The sequence below is a fragment of the Macrobrachium rosenbergii genome, chromosome 46, assembly GCF_040412425.1.
Source record: "Macrobrachium rosenbergii isolate ZJJX-2024 chromosome 46, ASM4041242v1, whole genome shotgun sequence".
In the NCBI taxonomy this organism is placed as follows: Eukaryota; Metazoa; Arthropoda; class Malacostraca; order Decapoda; family Palaemonidae; genus Macrobrachium; species Macrobrachium rosenbergii.
Genome location: NC_089786.1, coordinates 3,712,876 through 3,732,970, shown reverse-complemented (window position 1 = coordinate 3,732,970; position 20,095 = coordinate 3,712,876). Strand labels below are relative to the sequence as shown.

The 20,095-nt window shown below is 36.0% G+C and overlaps 1 protein-coding gene across 2 annotated transcripts; it reads right to left on the bottom strand.

Moving 5' to 3' along the window:
- Positions 1-980: 980 nt before the first annotated feature.
- Positions 981-19,807, bottom strand: LOC136830177 (zinc finger protein 624-like). Of its 2 annotated transcripts, none has more exons than XM_067089440.1 (17): positions 19,616-19,807; positions 15,872-15,945; positions 15,170-15,349; positions 14,266-14,382; positions 12,931-13,618; positions 12,093-12,229; positions 11,058-11,193; positions 10,799-10,887; positions 10,458-10,607; positions 9,969-10,104; positions 8,394-8,497; positions 7,668-7,814; positions 7,281-7,434; positions 6,699-6,841; positions 6,313-6,460; positions 4,749-4,957; positions 981-2,000 (listed from the first exon to the last, which is right to left on the bottom strand). In XM_067089440.1, exons 2-17 carry the CDS (start codon positions 15,941-15,943, stop codon positions 1,020-1,022), a joined length of 3,591 nt encoding a protein of 1,196 aa, XP_066945541.1. In that variant the 5' UTR covers positions 15,944-15,945; positions 19,616-19,807; the 3' UTR covers positions 981-1,019. The 2 variants fall into 2 exon arrangements, with proteins under 2 accessions (XP_066945541.1, XP_066945540.1); XM_067089439.1 differs by lacking the exon at positions 19,616-19,807 and adding an exon at positions 17,515-17,651.
- Positions 19,808-20,095: the final 288 nt, after the last annotated feature.

Here is a 20,095-nt window from a genome sequence, read left to right as displayed (position 1 = left end):
ATTACAAGCTATTTGAGTATGACAAGAGCTGGTAGAAAACAACCGAATGGCTGGTGTTCTCTGCCCTACAGCTAGGTTAGATCCTGAACATTAAGGATATTGGCCTGACAGTCCCCCTTCTGGATCGTATCTCAAGGCCTCTTGGTGCTTATGGATGTTTTCTCAGATTTGTAAATGATGGAGATAGATTTTCGGCCAAAGACCAGGCACAAGACCCACAGGGTCTTTCAGCGCAGTTTGTAAAGGTTTGATTTACTAAGGCTTGCTTTCCCTGTCAGTATCTGTAGCACTGAATACCCATTTCTTGTTGAGTTGACTATTTTGGGTCTTGCTTACAGAGTATAATCTCAAGGCCTAATTTGCAGTTATTTTAACAATTTCTGATGGTACCATTATTTCCATTCATTCTTGCTTTAGGTTGTAACGTTTTATTTACGAATGATGGTCAAACAGCAAAAATGAAACCTTCAAAATATTGTCCAGCTTCATATGGAAACTATCCTACGCTTTGTTCGTTTAGTATATTTCCAATCCTTACTTACTTAGTGAGCAAACCACCTATCCTTTCCCAAGTGCTTCGTGTCCCTTTGTATTTGTAACTGTCCATTATTTCTTCCTTTACCTTGGCAAGCAGGATGAATTAAAGTGCTGATATTGTTTTGTATGACTGGGAACAACTGAATTGAAATCCATATACAAGGTCTGAAATCTCATATACAAGGTCTCACTGCAGTGTGTAAATCATTCATGAAAATCTGGATCTAAATGTTTTCTATTAATTTACTAGCTGCATGTGCTCTTCAACATTTGTCATAGGTTTCATTGTTTGACAAACCTATTTTATGCCAAGGGACGTCAGGGAAACTTACACGAGATGAAAATTCTATTTTTCTGCAATGTGTAAAATATAATAGGGATATGAAGCAATAGCAGAGTGACTTCTTGGGTGCTACTGTACTGTACTGAAATAAGAATATAAATAATCTTTTAGCAAGTTTATTTTGTACATATATATTACATTATCCTTCTTCAGGATTATTGGTCACAATAACAACGCTTTCTGTAATTTGTTGATCTACGATGTAACCAATTGATTTAGCAACTGGGGAAGCCATTGATTCTGTACCTTCTATCAATGAGTTAGCTTTCAAGGAAATGCTTTTATCATTTCCATCTTCAAAAGTCACATAGGAACTCTGGTCAAAATTTCCATGCCCCTTTTCTACAGTTACTTGGCAATTATCATCTAAGTTTAAGTGGTATGTGTGCATACCTCCACTTACAGTCATATCAGTTGCACTGTTGCCAGGAATGTCCTCTGTTACACTACATATTTCGTTGTAAGTATTACTTTCACTTTGGAATGCTGTAATGTTTTGTGCATCTCTTGATAACTTGTGCTCACTTTGAGTAGACACTTTTTCATCGAAACTCTCTCTACTCGCGGGTATGCAAACGTTTGTCACGTCTTGAGTCACAAATGCCACTTTACTTTTTCCTACCTGAGTATGTCCTATTGCACTATGCTCTTTTGTGCCCTGTCTCGTAATATCCGTTACGTGGAAGAGGTCTGTTCTAAACTCGGGGCCAAGGGAATGGCCGGCTTTCATTCCGCTTTCTACTACCACACATGTTCTATTAGGGCTTAACTGCAAGTTATTTTCACTCTGCAAAGCATTACTTGCATCTGTGAATATCCTTTCAGCAGGGATGTCACTGCACACCAGTGGCTTTATTTTCAAAGTCTGCTGAGATTTGATATCACTTGCACTAGTACATAGCTGGGATCCATCGATGTGAAAGGTCTCCTTACTGGTAAGTAACTCTGATTCTTTCTCAAGTTTCTGTGAAAGCTCTGGTTGCACAAATGTGTGTGAAAGCAAGTGTGCTTTCAGATCATCTGTAGAGTAAAACTGGATTCCACAGCACTGGCACTTCACTGCACCCCTTGGTAAATGGCTTCTCTCATGTTTTGCCAAGTTAACCTTCTGATGATATTTCTGGGAAAAAAATAAATCCATGAGAAAAAGCAAACGGTTTGTGATGATGATAAATACAGTTGCCTATCAATTTACTACAACCTTGAGAGACAGTTGCCTTGATGAGTAAAAAAAAAAATTGTATAACATGCCCTTTATGTTCTATATAAAATGTTTATGTTCTAGTTATCCTAAATACTGTAATATATTTCTAATCTAAGCCAAGCTTTATTTACACCTCTCATTTCAAGAATAGAAAATGCCCCATCTTAAAACAGTAAGGCATTCATTCATTGTTTTTAGGGAAATCCAAGATGATGAGGTCTGGTAAGGAAAACTGAGCGATTTAAAGTATGCAACCGAAGAGAGAGATATCTTGCTGCACTGGAAGTATAGAAACATTTTCTTACAGTTTTCTTACAGTTAATATCAAGAACATTTACCTGATGCTTAACCTAACTACAATAACTTTCCTCTTTACAGGTGGCAGCAGGCCCAGCTGAAGTACATTTCAGCATCCACCAGCAACAAGCAATATAAAATGCTGCAAGTGTCGAAGTGGCCACTAAAGCAAGAGCAGTCATGATACCATCATAAGCAAGTTACAAAGATATCTACAGCAGCAATAAAAATCAACAAACAAGCACTGATGAATCAGGAAAGGACACAATGCATCTTACATTTCTGGGGACATTACCCAAAGTGTAGCAAATTACAGTTGCAGCTGTCTGATTTGCAACAGCTACAGAAGTACACCATTAGTAGGAAAACTCCTTAAACACAAGCATCCAGTACAAAAGCACCAGCAAATCATAGAAAATCTACCAACACCAGGAAAGTAGTTGCTGCAGGAATCAAATTATTATTAGTCTGCAAGTACAGTAACTGTGGGTCAAAGCTGAGATTGCAGTTGCTGGAAGTTACAATGAGAAACAGAAAGAAGCAGCATTGATGAAAGAGAACCACGAGGGATACCGGCTGCAGTAAAACGAACAGGAATTGGCAACAGTAGCAGTAAGCCACCTTAAGTGCTCACCATATTGTTTACAGCAGCAGAAAGTGGCAAAACCTAAAACTACAAAACTGCACTGTCAACTGCCAAGAGGAGGTAACTGATATGCCACCATAAGTAGCTGCAGACAGAACTGCTACTGAAGATGAGGAAGCACAGGATGCTTAAGCCACCAATTAAAGAAAATCTTCAGCAAGAAAAACCTATTGCAAAAATAGAGAGAGGAATGGCAAACACAGCAGACCAAGAAAGTTTTCATCCTACAATGGATGCCAGAGCAGCTGCAAATAATACCAGAGTCACTCACTGGGGGAGTAGGTCTTATAGAACAAGGCTAAGAGGATACTGTTGGAGCAGTAAGCAGTCAAAAAGAAACATTGCTTCAAAAAGTAATAAGAGCAGCAGCCCCAAAAGCTGGGTCACAAAGCACAGCCACAACAGTAACAGCAGACTGTGTACTAAGACAGTCTAGTAAAAGCAGAAGCCATTAAAATCTTGAGAAACCAACTACATGCATTGGCAGAAATACCTGAGGAAAGCAGAAGCTTGTAAAATACCATTAAGAGTTTAAAATCTGCATGGATTTTACTACATCTACTTATAACACCAGGAACAGAAGAGTCAGCTGCAATGGTGCCTCAAGAAGCTACAACCTCCCCTGAGAATAATGATTACAACTCAACTTGTAATCTTGCATCAGTATAACAGAAATGGTATTTCAGCAAAGGCTCTGGACAACGGGCAAGAAAATGGAGTAATGGGGAGTTTCCAAGAACCAACAAATGGAGCAGTGAACTTGGGGCCACTTGCCTGGCAATTCAAAGAGAAACTGCAGCAGGATACCTGAAAAGCTGCCCCAACATGCAGACTCAAGGTGAAACTTGAGAGCCCCTTGCATCTTCAGAGAAAAAACCTCCAAACAAGGCATCGTACAGCATTTAATAAAAAGGAAGCAGTAACCAAAACGCAAGTTCTTAAATTCAATCACTCCCAAAATAGTTGGCCAGTGAAGCTGAAGGCAAATGCGACAAAGCTTCAGCTGTACTGAATGATTAAAAGCTATAAAAGAGGATACATATAACAATTGAACATTTAATGACGGATGACAATTGTTTGCATTTCCTAAAGTCTGAAACTGAAATTGATCACCGTAACAGCCATAATTCTATCAAAAATATGAAGACAGTGCTTGGTAGTCCCTTTCTCTGCTAGCCTAATGTATTTTTCATCATTCAGCACTGTGTTTAAGAGGTACTTGATAATCTAGTCCTCACTGTACTTAACATATCTTGGTAAACTTTACAGATAAATAAACAAGCTGTGTATCTGATTCACTTAACCAAAATTGTTTTTTCTAAAGCCTTGTACTATACAGCAAATTCCACTGGAATGTTACATTTCGTACCCAACATCCAGAATACTGGCTTGATTACAGAGTTGGGGACTAAAGTACAAAGTTTCCAAAAATGTGTAACTCCAACTTTTTGCCAAAACCTCAACTCTATGAACATGCTACTCTCCTTTTTTTTTTTTTGTATGTCCTTGAATGAAAATCTTATTAACTAATATCCAATTATTTTTTCAAATTAAACTAGTCTTACTGATTTATGCAAAATAATTCATTCATATAATTTCTGCATAAAACCCAAAGTATAAAAAATGAAACAGCAAAAGAAAGATGTTGTTGGTATATTTAATGTTACCAATAACTAACAATCTCCTGTCCAAATATAGAGAAAAAAAACTTGGAGACATACCTTCCCACAGTACTTGCAAACAAATCTCTTGATTCCTTGATGAATCAGTTTATGAACCTCAAGAGATTTTTGGGTTTTGAACAGCTTCTTGCACTCGGGACAAGGCAGTGATGGAGCAGTGTGGACCATTGAATGCTCCCTTAGCAAGTCCTTCCTAGAAAACTGTTTTCCACAAACTCCACAACCAAACTCTTTAGCAGCCAACCCACCTGTGGACAAAGCACAATCATGATTAAAGCTAAAAAATTGCTAAAAAATTGTTTTAAAAATCTATGATAAATTGCACATTTACCCTGTGCAATTTATTTGCTTCAGACAAAACACAGTACAGTACTGTATATTGGCACCAAAATGATTAAATCTTGAAATATTCAGTCTCCTATAATTACTTAGGAAACATTACGTTACAAATGAACATTACTTACTAAATGGGAATTTGGTTATCAACTGCTGTAAGATGAACCTGACAATGGCCACTTGTTCAAAGATTTTTCCACAAAAATCAGTGTAACTGCCAAGGTTCTGATATAATTGTTAAAAAATTAAAGCACTTAACCATCTCATATAAGTGAGAGAGGGTCTAAAACTTAACCTTTAACCTTTACTTTGTGAATGTCTAAAGCAGAATATCTAGAGCAATCCTCCTTTATTCATCAATATGCAAGTCTCATTTAGCAACAAAACGTTCTGGAAAACTTCACTAAATCTAAGAATTATTTTATGGTCTGGTTAAACTGCAAAACTTCCCTAAATCTAAGAATTACTCTATGGTCTGGTTAAAATGTTACATAATAAAAAGCAAAATATTGCTCAAGATCCATAGACTGGAATGTCAGAAATGTAATGTGCTTACAGTTATAATAGTGAAAAAGCTACTTGACATGAAATTCATCTTAGTAAAGCACTAGATTATGAATTTTTTTAAATATTGCATAGGAATTTGGTAAATTTATTTCAATATATATCAAACCAGCACTTTTAAAATTATATAACTGTTGTTTATTGGAGTACATTGAGTTATTACTAGTTATAGGAGTACAATATTAAGTCATTAAAGTAATAAAAAAAGTATTCAAATTGGAGTTTTCTGTCTTTGAAAATAATTGTGGAGCACCTTGGACAAAATTCTTACCTAAAGACAAAACATATTTATGAAAAATTACCTTTAAGGATCCAGATCTATTTAACATCCACTAATTCAACCAGACCACAACTTTATGTTCACTTTTCTTAGTTCAAATGACCAACAAGTCAAAATTTCATGACTTGAAAAATTGGAGTGACAGACTTGTTCCAAAATAAAAAGTAATAACCAGATTAAGATGATTTTATTAAAAAAATGGATTGCAAGACTAGAAGAGACCAACAGAGGCAATGCTAACAATTCCACTTGACTTTCAACTAGAACTTTTGGTTTTTGCTAAAGTCTTCCCTGTGTTCTAACCTCTTTAAAAGAAAACTTCAAATACATTACGTTTGATTTAAGGCAAAAAAAAAAAAAAACTTGGGCATTAAATCATTGTACTCTATAGAATACACAATGGAAAAGCAATATATGACTTACCATGAGCAGACTTCATGTGTGTGTTGAAACTATGCCTTGTCGACAAAATTACTCCACAAATATTGCATTTAAAGTTGAAGTTTCCTTTGGACTGTGGGACTTCTTGTATCTCCTCTTCACTGCAGCAATTATGACGGTCTAAACTCTCCTGAGAAATTTTAAAACATTGAAAATACAACAATATGGGAGCAAAGAGCTATCTCTGAAATGGTAAGTAATTTTCAGTTCTAAGGATTCTGGGTACCAAAACAACACCAATTGTGACATGGCAGTACAGTAACTATAAGTAAGTATAAAAAGAACTAATGGCATTCCTGCAAAAATGGCAGATGTGGTCAGTAAACTTGCGATTGCCAAATTGTAAAACTATGCCCCACTTCTCATACCTTGCGATAAAACGATCGTCTGCAAGACATACAGGTAAAAGGCGGTGGTCCATGGACAGCTGCATGGCGATTCAGAGCCTGAACAGAACGGAATTCAGCACCACAGTGGTCACAAGTAAGTTCAACTCTGCATACGTGGATCTCTGAAAACATATGATTCGTAAGTGAGAATGCAAGGAAATTAATTATTACTGTGTCTCATCTCATATTTACAGTAGTAAGCAAACAACAACAAATTTAATCTACAGCAGTTTACAGACTGCAATGCCATTATTTTGAATAATTAATAAGTGTTTCATCCTAATTACAAGTGACAACTAGCTATATTGCGACACACATTAATTTAATGAGACCGTAGGTTACACTCCTAGGTTTTCACAGGGCTTGCCTTACAGATTTATAATATGCAAGTAAAAATCAGGATCAGGATAAAGTTGAAGCTGAAAAGATATGTAAGCAGGGACCAGGGAATGGATTAGAAAAGGCAAAAAGTTTCTGCAATGGCATACAAGTTCAAGTCCTTCCTTAAGTTAAAAAATTAGTCCTACCTCAAGTCTCTCAGAAACAGTTATGATACTCTACCATATCCAACACGTGTTTTGAAACGCTGATCACAGCCCTTGCAGTTAAAGGGGTGTGTATGCTTCTGATAATGAGTGCGAAATTCTGCAGTGCCTGTAAATACCTCCCCGCATTCTTCACATTTCACATGGCCGTACGAAACAACCTGCTGAATCTGAATGAGAAACAAGTGGCACTGATAAAAACAACAGTGACAAAGCCTCACATAAACTTTCGCAGAAAATATCCTTCACTGACTGGAGGTGTTTCTGATGATTTTTTGGTCAATGCAAAAGGTAAAATAAAACTTCAGTTGGATAGAGGCTTAAATTGTGGCTCTATATTAAGCGATATTCATTTAAATTATGGTTTTATCAATAGTTATACCAGATAATCAATTTCAATTACCTGTCTACATAACTGTACATGTTGTTTCAAGCTGGCATTGGTGGCATATGTTTTACTGCAAATCTCACACTGGTACTGACGACTGTGACTATTTATGTGTCGGTCCAAAAACGACTGATTGATGAACTCTTTGCTACATACACCACACTGTAGAAGAAACAAGATTTCTTGTTAGAAAACTTTAAATAGCGTCATTTGACTTCAGTTTTTCATACTGATACTGTTATACAAAGTGGAAAATGTTAAAGGACTTATTTCATTAAGTTACTAATTAAATAGCAAGACCTTTCGTTGTATGACCTCTTAACCTCTTTGCACCATATCTTTTTTAAACTAATGCAGTTATCTTTACTCCCAAATCGGTTGATGAGCAACAAATTAAAATACATGTTTCATCATCCGTTTCTGAATCTTAATGGTTACACTAACACCTGTATAACCAATGCACTGGCAAGGCAATGACAGCACAAATGAACATGTATTACCATACATGGGGCTGTAAGCTATAAAAACCAAATTATCTTTGCTTTCACACGACATTTAAATGCCAAAATAATTCCCAAAAGCGAGTCTCTAGCCATATAATTATGGTGGAGGCTAACAGACTTACAATACACAAAATATATGTAATAAACAGATATGCAATGTTACCGCATGGCAGCGTAACCAGACCACTATATCACGACAGCCAATACAATTACAAAGAGTTTCACCCAATTCTGTTACCTTATAAGACGTGGTTATTTCCACAGTTGGACAGTTCTTCATGTGTTTCTCAAGTGATTCTTTACTTGAATAGAACCTGTCACAGAGAGTACACTTTCTACTACCTGAAAGGAGAAGAACTTTTGAAAGGAGAAGAACTTTTATCAAACTAAGAAAAGTTTAATTTACCTTAAGCATTAGACCAAATGAAAGAAAAACAAAGCCACTGCTGATGAATTCAAGTTGGATATGAAGGCAGTTATATTATTAAAGTTTCTTAACATACATTACCAGAAACAAAAACTGATGAAGCAGCATAATAGATCAGTGTGATTTACTCAAATGTTTACGCAACTTTGTCTCAACCCTAACTCTGAAAGCTTTTACTCGCAAATATGCAGATTCACAAGACATTCAAATATGGGTTACTAGAAACTTGGGAATTTTCTCCTTTTTAAAGAAAGCACATACAAATTCTCAGAAAAGTTAAAACCTTTCACTTCTCTTCCTGATATAACTATAGAAGTATTTAAGACTCAAAAGTACTCACTGAAAAAGGAAATCAATAGAAGCTCTGAAAGATGTTGCACTCAAATATTTTTGTCATTCTTAAAAGTTATTTTATGGCCAAAAACTAGCTTCATTGCTTCAATAATTTCTATTGTTGATACACCAACTTTGAAGAAATTCCATTCGCAAAAGCATCCAGTTTCAACCAGTAAGAAAAGTCAGTTTTCGTCCCAACTACAAATTACTGAAAGACAAAGCTGAGTAACAATACCAACAGCAGATTGTTTCCAAATTCTCAACAAGGAAATGTCCCCATGGATAACAGTAAAATGTAATGAAGATTGTTGCAACAATTGGACAAAAAATCTGCATCCCTAACACTACTGAACTTCAACAAAACTACACTGTCTATATATAAAGCAGCTGTGGATTAGTATGACCAAACCACTCCTAACACACTTAAAAGAAAATTAAGTAGCCAATCTCACAGACGACAACATGATGAAAATATAAAATGTTGCTATCATCTTGTCTTTCAATATGGTTGTTGAGTAACCTCTGATAACAGTTCCTATTAACATTTCCTGTATTACCCACATAAAGACTGACTAAGCTGTATGACTGTCTCCTATTATCAAGTAGTGTAAGACAACCAAAAATTCACATTACTGGTACTTCTCAAGATTGCAAAAAGGGGCTGTTATGAAGTAAAGGTAGATGGCTACGTAGCAAGAGACCACAGGGAATGAAAGTCAGATAACATGTACAATGTAATGTACTGTAAAGGTTTACTGCCATCTACACTGTGCTGATAGGATACAGCTGCTCTCAATATTTTAATTTCTATTCAAATTAGTACACAAAGCACACAAAACTTGAGGTATTCTAGACAAGACCTTAAATGGATGCATAATTGTAAGCTATTCTGCATTTTTTCTAGCCCAACGATGTGACTCTGTAAATGATGCAAAACAAAAATGACAGTTATGGAAAAATAATTCTGTACATAAACAACATAAAAATGTTCTGTCAAGTTTTTATTCAGAAACTCAAAATATATCTGGAAAGTCACAGGACTTTTCTTACCCTTATGCTTCAGCTCATGTTTCTGAAGGAGAGCTTCACTCAAGAATGAGCGACTGCAGATGGAACACTCCAAAGTCTTCTTATGAAGTCCGCCCGGACAAACATGTTTCTGTAAGCCCTCTTTACGTGCAAATACCTTAAAATCAGAAGGGAGAAACAACCTATAAATTTGTTTTACTATGCTGAAAGGCAATATTTCAAAATAGTGTACAAAGATACTGAGAAATGAAGCCTGGAACATATGTGCTTTCCACGACACACTGTAGACAGTATTATGGCTCTTTGCAGACCTCATCAACTTTCAGCTCCTTTGCTTTCCATCTCAACTCTTTTCCAGTTTCTTTCAGGCACTATATGACAAGGTAGCTTTGACTGATATTTTTTAAAAAAATTAACACAGACCTCACCCTAAAATTCATGAGATACAGGTCTGACAAATTAGCTGTGCTGCATAAATGAACAAATAGCAAAAAGAAAAAAATTACATACCTTTAGACACTTCTCACATGTAAAGTCTCCCGTGTGTTTACGAAGGTGTCTCAATAAATATTCAGGTTTGTGGAACTGTGTTGGACAAATCTGACAGTTGTGGGGTCCATCAACGACATTTGTTGAGAGAACCACCTTCTTCTTTGGGAACTGAAACAAGCCAAAGAACCTGAGGTTTTGGTTAAATATGCTGCAACTTCCAAAATGCAAAATTTTGTCAAAAAGGATGCTATCGAATAAAAAAAATGACATTACATGAATTACACTTTAGCAGAGGCATTCAAACCATTAACATTATATTCTGTATACTATTTCTTACCCAAATGCAGCACTAAACATACCTGCCCATTTCCACTGCTTTCAACATCCATTACCTCCTCTTCACTCAAGACTTCATTCTTTACAGATATTCCCACTTTATTTTTGTTTTCTGTAAAAGCACAAAGAAAAAAAATAGCAAAAAATATCTTCCAAGATAAAACAATACGTCAACAGACATTTGATAGCATTCTCTTCCATGTCAGCCATTAAACTAACAATCAGAACAAACATAATCCACAGAAGATATTCTTAGATTTGATCAGATCGAAAAAAACATACCTAATGACAAAGATGACAATGTCTCCTTGTCTTTAAGCGGCGTATTCTGGTGATCTTGCGGCGAGGTGGACTCTTGCAAGGACTTCCCACACCCGTCACTTTTGTGTCTTTGGTATATAATCCACCGTAGATGTGCCTTTGGAAACAACAGAATCAGATGAAGAAAACTTGACTACTAACAATCTATCAAACTAATCAAAATATTCTGAAATTACCACACAACTTCTGTTATGATATTTTTTCTATGTGGTGCTGTTTACCTTTTCGATTTTACTTTACAAACAAACATAGATGGAATCTACATTTACAGTATTACTAATATCAATATATAGACCTATGTTTGAGAAACAAAGGGGCGGTTGGCTAGGGCATAGCATGCCGTGTTCTTGACCAAAGATGGATGGGTTTCAGAGATGTTCCACAGCATTCAGGAGTGGTTACATTTGATCTGGTCATAGTAATTGTGGCTTTGCCCGCTTCATCAGCATTTTGGCTTCCTTTGGTGCCCATATGAGTAGGGATCCAACACAATTTCAACATTTACATCAGGTTTTACTATCTACAAGGATTTTTAATAATTCTCCTTAGGTATATTTAGCAAGTTGAACTAGTAGTAAAATCACCTTCAACCTGATGTCACTACCAGGAGCAGAAGTGTTACAGGAAGGGAATGCAAACTAACTAATCCTATTGTGAAGTTTATATTACAGTACTGTACATATGTCATTCAACTGCAAAATTTAGTAGGTACGCCATTGCTCCGCTTTTCAGTTTTTTGGAATTTTTCATCTCTTATACTGACACTTTCAAAGCATTTCCTTAGTAGGTTAGGAATCTTTTGTATCATACATTTTATGCTCATTGTGTAAATACTGCCTGTCTATGATAAAAGCTGCAATCTCATTTATCTTGCAGTGTCTCTGCTATATCTTTTTGACTGATGTATTGCTCGATGTGCTCAAGACATATTGCTTTCACAGTTAAATTTTTTCTAACATATTCAACAAGTCAGCAGGATATTACTAATACACATACCTTCACATGATTAGCAAACAACAGTGGCTTTGAAAAATCCTCTCCACAATATCTGCAGGTCCATGGACAAGGAAAACTAACACCCAGTGCTCGGGGAGGGAGTCGTTTTACAACATCAGATTTTGCAGTAACGACATCTGGAAAAAAAGAAAACAAATAAGACAAAGTTGAATGTCCTTACAATTAAGGAGACCAAATTATTGTACCATGAATGATAAATGTGGAAAACTCTTCTAAGAGAACTAATAAACCTCCATTCTGCCCAAATACATGCTAGAAAATAACTGACTGGAATTGAATAGTACACACTAACAAAACTGGTAATCGAATCAATCACAAAAATAGGGATGGAATATAAAGTGTACTTTGTCACACATGTAATAAAAAAAAAGTTTAAATGTTATACCACACATATTGCACAGCACATTATTATTTGCAATAGCAGACCATTTAGCTTATTCTGCTTTCAATGTTTTATGATTTGGGGGAAAAATAACATTAAAATATTCAAATACCAAAGACTTAGTAAAGCGCAATGCTGGTGTAAGTACAGTATCACTGTAATTTTTCCAGCAAAACTATATAACCTTGTGTACACAACATCCATAAATCAAAATCACTATGAGCAAGATACCGAATCATTAAAACTCAATCATCATCAGTTTGTGTGATGGATGAACAGAAAAGATGAAAACCAGACATGAGGGTGTGATTTTATTTTCCAATCACTTTTGAAAGGCAATACGATATACTGAAAAAAAGGAAAAATATGGATAATATTCTTCCACAAATAACCATCTATAACACATCTGACATGAAGGACCTTCAGTTAACTTACTCTTTTTAAACTTCTTGAGTTTATAAGGCTTCCTCTTCGATACAGTGGGGAAGGTATTTCTATCACCATCTTCATCAGACAACTCTCCCATAGACAATTCTCCTGCTAGCGTGTGTTCACCGAGATACCGACCCGATGCCTGACCTCTGGTGACTGCATTTATAGTGAATGTAACTACTTTTTCTGGTACTCTTGGATTCACCTTTTCAGTCATGATTTCAATCGAGGGTCTTATATCACCACCAGGCATACTTTCCATGGGCTTTCTAAAGTAATCTTGCCTCTCCAAGATCTGATCTTTGTTCACGTAACGACATGATACACCTGCTGCTTGTATATAACCGTCCCAAATGCTGCTGTCTGAGCCACTGGCTACTGTTGGAGGCAGCGTTGTTGCTGGCGGCACCTCATTATTGCTGTCATCGTGGCAAATGTTATGTGTAAACGTTATTTCGCCTCTTCCAACTGATATTTGAGTAAGAGAAGATGGAGCCCTCAATTCTGGTTCAGCTGTTGCACTATAATCTGTGTCAGGCTTATTGATAGGAATGATCTTTAAAGATTTCTCTCCCTTGAGCAACCGCAGCTCATCCAAAATCTTTTCGTGGTAAAAGGGTGCATACCACACTCGAAGCTCAGTCTTCTCAGTTATGTCTTCGACAGCGAAATAATACAGGAAGTCATCTATCTGAAATGAAAATCTAGTTAAAACATAATACAAAGTAAAAATTCCTCCAGACAGAATAATCTAAGGAGCAATGGATCAACAAAAACTGGAATGTTTTCTTTAAACTGCAAAACCAAAACCACAAAATCAGATTGACAAAGGCTTCACTGAACATATCACTGCATAACTGAGACTAATTTTGAAGTGAACATTAATAATCACTAAGAAATAAGGCACAAGACACACTGATCACAGACTTCAACATTCCATACCTTACGCTAATGATCCATAAATTTCTCTTACTACTGCTCTTTACACAACTTTCTCTTGTTATTGCTTCATAACAAATGAAAATATAAGAGAAAGAGCAAGTGTATGTCAAGATAATGTCACTACTTCTTTAAACATCTTTTTATAAATGTTCTTGAGCTACAGAGCCTAACTAACATTACTTGTCAGGAATTAGTGTCTGCATTTGATTATATGCTCTGTGGTATCAAGTTTTATGACAAAGCTAAATAAAAGCCTTTGAAGTTCGGGAAAGTTCATCAAACAAAAGTTTCTAAAAGGTTATATGATCAATATTCAATGAGAAGACATTGTAGACACATTAATATTAGAATTTTTTCTTTTGACTTTATACGAGAACAATTACAGTATTCACTTGCCTGGCAGACTAGGAGGTTTCTATTATCTGCTGTGCCCTGAGGTATAAGACTCAGCCAATTGCAATACTGTTTTCTTGACAGATCAAAGTACGTTACACCTCCTGAGTTGTGGAACACCTGTGATATGAAGAACATCTTTCAGTACATGAAAACTTCAAGTGGGGGAAACAAGTTGAGGCAAGAAACTTTTTGTTACTAAGCTAGGTAGGGAAAACAGCTGTTAAATACTAGAACTTCTCTGGCTGGCTAAGGCAAACCGAGATGCCTAAAGTTTTGACGTTAACTGTATCATGACACCCTCTTAACCTTACAATGCAATATGGTAACCGTCATATTTTTCTTGACTAATTCAGAATAAAAGCATCCTAGTTTGAAATCAGGAAAGCATAAAGAACATCTAGATAATCAAGTTTTCATATCCATGACCCATTTATAATCAAGTTTTCATATTCATGACCCATTCGTCATTAAAATGCATTCAATAAGGAAAAATGAAAGGCCTTATGTTTGCTTTTACTGTCATTTTCCCATTTCAATACCTGAATTCTGATATTTAAAAAAATTGGCTCCACTATGAGTATTTCTGCATCTACAATTTACACAGATTTTCTGAACTCATTGACTACAAAAGAAAAGCTATTCTCAATTATACTTTGACACTCAAATAAAAGTTTTCCATATAATTCATATTAAAAAAAAACACAGACTCTTGACATTATTAAAAATATGCTGAAGTCAATGAATCCATTACCTATATAAAACCTTTTGGTAATTACAAATTTGTTATGCTGTACTGTGTATAACATACATTTTAAAAGATAATATTTCAAGTACAGTAAAAGTATAGTTGCTTTCAAGTGACTTAAAAGCAAACGACAGCATAGCTGAGTGAAGAATAAGTTACCTTTAAAGGGAAAAGATTATTTGACACCAGACTGGGAACCTGAGGAGCTAAAAGGGGTCCCAGTTTTGTACCCTCTGGCAAATGCCGCTGCGTAATAACAGAAGCTTTCCCACCTGGCCTTTGATTAACTTGCACCCATGAGGGCAACGATTTGTAAGCCAAATGGACATCATTCCAGCCCTGCAATAGTGAAAAAGTACAGTTAAAACAAAAATTGTCATAAAAAAAACTTGGTAACTCACGTGTGGCACTTACTGTACAGTACCTATTTTGACTATATACACAAATTAACAGTGAACAATATTTGTAATGCAAACACACATTATATCTTGCAAGAAATCTCTTCATCATCCACATCATCATTCATGATTATTAACATTTTTGCCAGATTTTCCCCCTCAATGTTTAGCTCCTACAAACAATAGTTTTCATCTTAAAATTATATCATTACATATGCATCAGCAAAAAAACCTATGCATATGCAGAAACACTCGCAGTTCCATAACCAAAACAAGAAAAGTAAGCTACTTATTATTACATAGCAAAATTTAGTACTCAGTGTCACACTAAAATAAAACTTTAGTATAATAAAATGTATATCACACACAAATATCAAATACTTAAATGATAATGTTATGTCATTTTTTAAAGCTAATATATCAAAGCCCTCTTCCACAATATCACTTGAAAGTCATAACTTACTTTTGGGCTATGAAGTGAAACCAAGTGACATTTCCCAGTAGCATGGCAATTCCCACAGATATCACAAATCATACCTGTAGTCAAAGAAATTAATCACATTTCAATAAGAAACACTTCTTTGTTATATAGCCATACTTTCATAAGAACCATCTTAGCTCAAAATCTCTATATGTACATTATCTTTTTTCAAGGTTGATGTCTAACAAACTATTTTTGTCCTAATATTCCTATAACAGAGCCAATATTCACCTCAACTTTGAGTCATAAATTTTTTTTTTGCCAAGTTGTAATTTTGTACCCTTGCAAGTGAATCACACTATCAATGTGCAAGCTTTCAGGCAACTACTGTACTTTCCATTAAGCTGTCATGATTAAAAGGTAAAGATTTTCCTATTTATTATAGTTTTCGCAGTTTTTCTGGCATATTTTGCTATTAAAATGGTTAGGCTAATCATTCTTTTATTACTGTACAAATAAAATAACACTACAGAAATTTAGAGCCAGTGAGTGAGGGTGACAATGTAATTAGCACATTCATACTGCGATTAAATCAGGTGATATTCTTTACATCTAATAAGTAGTCATGATGGCTTTATGTACATCTACTACCATATAAAACATTTTAAGTTTTGTCAATTTTTGTTCAAGCTGAACAATGCTAGGAGTATAACTGTGCATAATAATCCTAAGTCACTAGTTAGCATCTGATTATGGATAATATGCTGTAGGTTTCAGCTGTCATTTATCATATGTTATAGCACAGACTGCCTTCATAATAAATGAATAAAGTAAATATAAATTTGGACTAAGGTTTAACCCAAAGTTAGCCTGCAATTTTAACACATTGCAAAAGTTCAACACTTCAGTGAATGAACTTCCTAGCCTATTTTACAATGAGCCATTGGTCTCAGTAGTCTACCCTTAAATTAGAACTAGCTCTTGGTATTAAACTTCCCCACAAAATTAGACCCCAGAAATGATGTTCAGGTGTAGCCTATCCTCATTCCAACCTGGGTGCTAGGATAGGCTTGCACAGCTCAGCCTAACCTAACAACTTCTGCAATAGCTTTAGCCTAACCAGGCAATACCCATTAGCCTGAAGCAGTCTTTCTTTGAGAGACCGTTCGCTCTTTGTCTCTCTCTCTCCCTCTAAGATGGTCAATGTAAACCTAACCTAGCGATCTGACCTAATCTTACTTTGTGAATTAACCTGATATTTATATATTATAATAACCTCAACAATTGCTTGACCCATAAACTGTATTTTTCTTAGATTATCTGCCGATTTTTGGCTTTTTATCATTCTTGAGGTGAAAATTTATGAAGTTTGATGCTGTCTAATGTAACGACCCCATCGTAAGTCCCACTCGCCTAACGTAAATTTATATTTTACATTGTAAATTTACATCCCTTTGATGGGGTAGCCACAAGCATGGCTTTATAATGGATTTTCTAAAAAAAATTAGTGAAAAATACACATTTTCCGGACAATTTATCAAGTATTTTAAGCATTTTTCACCATTCCTTTATTGTTAGGGTAACAACTATAGCGGGACCCCGGTAAGACACACCCATTGGTATTTTGGGCATTCTGGTGACCTGCCCAGTTTGTAAGGTCAAATTCCCTCAGTGAAGGTGCTCACCAAATCCTTTCAGGGTGTAATTAATGAATCAAGGTTGTGGCGTTTGCTGACTCGTTGATTACTACAAGGTTCATGAGTTACAGCTTGAATATTGTTTACATTCCGTTCCATTGGTGCCACGAGCTGCCACTGACAGCGTTGTTGTTATGGTGGCGTTCTTTCTCTTCCTTTATTTACAAAAACATTGATTTTGATCAAATACAACAAAATATTATTTCTAAAAGATCAGGAAATATTTAAATTAATATTTAGTTCTGAAATAATATGGCAAAACATAATTTTAAAAGTAAACTATGGATATTTGCAAAAGAACAGTCTCGTTAGCCTCGAACAGTCTACTCGGTTCAAACACAAACGCACTTGGAGCTTTCAATAGTTATGATTTTTCTCATTCTCGCTTTAAAGTGGTTCGGATTCCACAGTAAGCTGTAGGTCCCGTTGCTGGGTAACCAATTGGTTTTTAGCCATGTTAAATAAGTCTAATCCTTCGGGCCAGCCCTAGGAGAGCTGTTAATCAGCTCAGTGGTCTGGTAAAAATAAGGTATACTTAACTTATTACTGTATAGACCAAGCTAATCTTTGCCTTTAGATTTTTTTCTCCTTGACCGGCATCACCTCATCATTCTACATTGTTCCTTCAGCCATCATACATCACTAAAGTGATAATCAGATTTTTTCTCGTCTACAATACCACTCCACGTCCTTCTGTCCTTGAAAAACGGAACGGAATATGGAATTTAGGCCAGAGACCAAGCGCTCGACACAGGTCATTCAGCGTTGTAAGGGAAACTGGCTGTATAAAACGTTGCACCATGAATCAGTTGTTAGGAAAGGGTAGAAAGTAAGATGGGAGAGAGAGAGAGAACATGAACGGAGGTACAGTAAGAGAGATGGAAGAGGTTGCAGCTAAGGGCTGAAAGGACGCTGCAAGGACCCTTAAATAATACCTACAGTGCATCGCATGAGGTGCACTGGCGGCCCTACCCCCCTATGGGGTATACTATATTCAGTGTTATCTACAGCTAATGAAAACTGTATTAGGCTGCTGATAAGTGAAACCTTCCGTTTTTATCACAATTCATGAGAAGTCAATAATTTCTACATTCAATATGGGGTCTATGGATCTCTACGTAATCGGTTAGGACTGACGTCAAATTAACAAAGTCGTATGCTTAGGCCATGTGAACAGTTCACGCTGACCTTGGGTTAACTCAGTAGAAGTTAAGAGACCTTGTACATCATAAATACAATTAGTACATTCATTTGATAGAGAATATGTCACGAATATCAAATCATGAATACCACGTCCTGGCGATGTATGCGCCTATTTTGGCCTTCTCTTTCTTTCCATGTGGTTTAGTGGACTGTCTTTCACTAATATTTAATGATAAAACCGTTAACAATTTTGTAAATGAAATATATCAAACAAATCGGATACGCTAAACGTTATGGATTATCTCGATATAACGCTGAAAATGGTTATGCTAATGTAATTCATGTCAACGTAATTAACAGAAGAAAACCATCTGCTTACACTTTAAGAACTGTTAAAGGGACCTTACGAAAAAAAATAATGTAATAAATCCTTGCCAGATAGAGTTCAAATGTTCTACACTATTAGTTAAAGGAGATTAGTCGAATATTCCTACTGTCCTTAGGCTATATCACACGTGTGAGTAATAGGATTGCCTAAGAAGCTGCCTAGGCCTGTGTGCCCCAATGACACACTAAAAGAAAACAATCAGGATCGTTCAGGTTCTAACTTTAAAATGTGAACAAATATTGCAGACGAATCAAACTAATATTCAACGTCCCAAAAGTGGCTATGATTATGTCAGTTTATATCGGTTTGTGCACTGCTTAACTGCCCACCGGACAACTTTCAAACCAGTCCTGCAGTCTGGGATAACTTAACATTATCACCAGATTTCATCCACTAATAGCAGTGATCTGACTAGTTCTTCATTATTTCTGGAAATCCACCGGAAACTACTAGCATCAAACCAAATTTGGGATTGCTTTCGTCACTACGAAATATCACTGACGGTTTAATTTTTAATAATCTTACTGCCTGTGCTAAATACCAGTTAGTGTTGTTTACCTGATTTCTGCAGCGTAAGTCCCTCTACGGCACTGCATCAGGTCGATAATCCATTTGGTGGGGCGTAATCACCTTCACACACGAAACACATAGCAACAATGTAAACTTAATTAGCCATAGAATTCAGCTGCCACCGCTGCCTCTTCTACGGTGCGTTCTGTCAACTGTACTGGATGACTTGTTTGAAACTTCTGCCAGAACGCTTGTCCTCCTCGGAGGTTACTTTAACGACCAATCAGAAGGTGTTTCATTCATAATACTCACCTACCCACTCTACACTTCTGCGTAAATCCAAGGGCTTTCAATACGCAGTGCTCATAATCGTAGCTACACTAAACCATCTTGGTTGGATTAAGCAAAACTATGCGACCACAGCTTAATAAATACAAATGAATGGCTATATTTACTTTTGTTCATTCTACAGGACTGCATTAACCGCCTAAAAGAAAAAAAAATGCATATACCAAAAGCCCATATCAT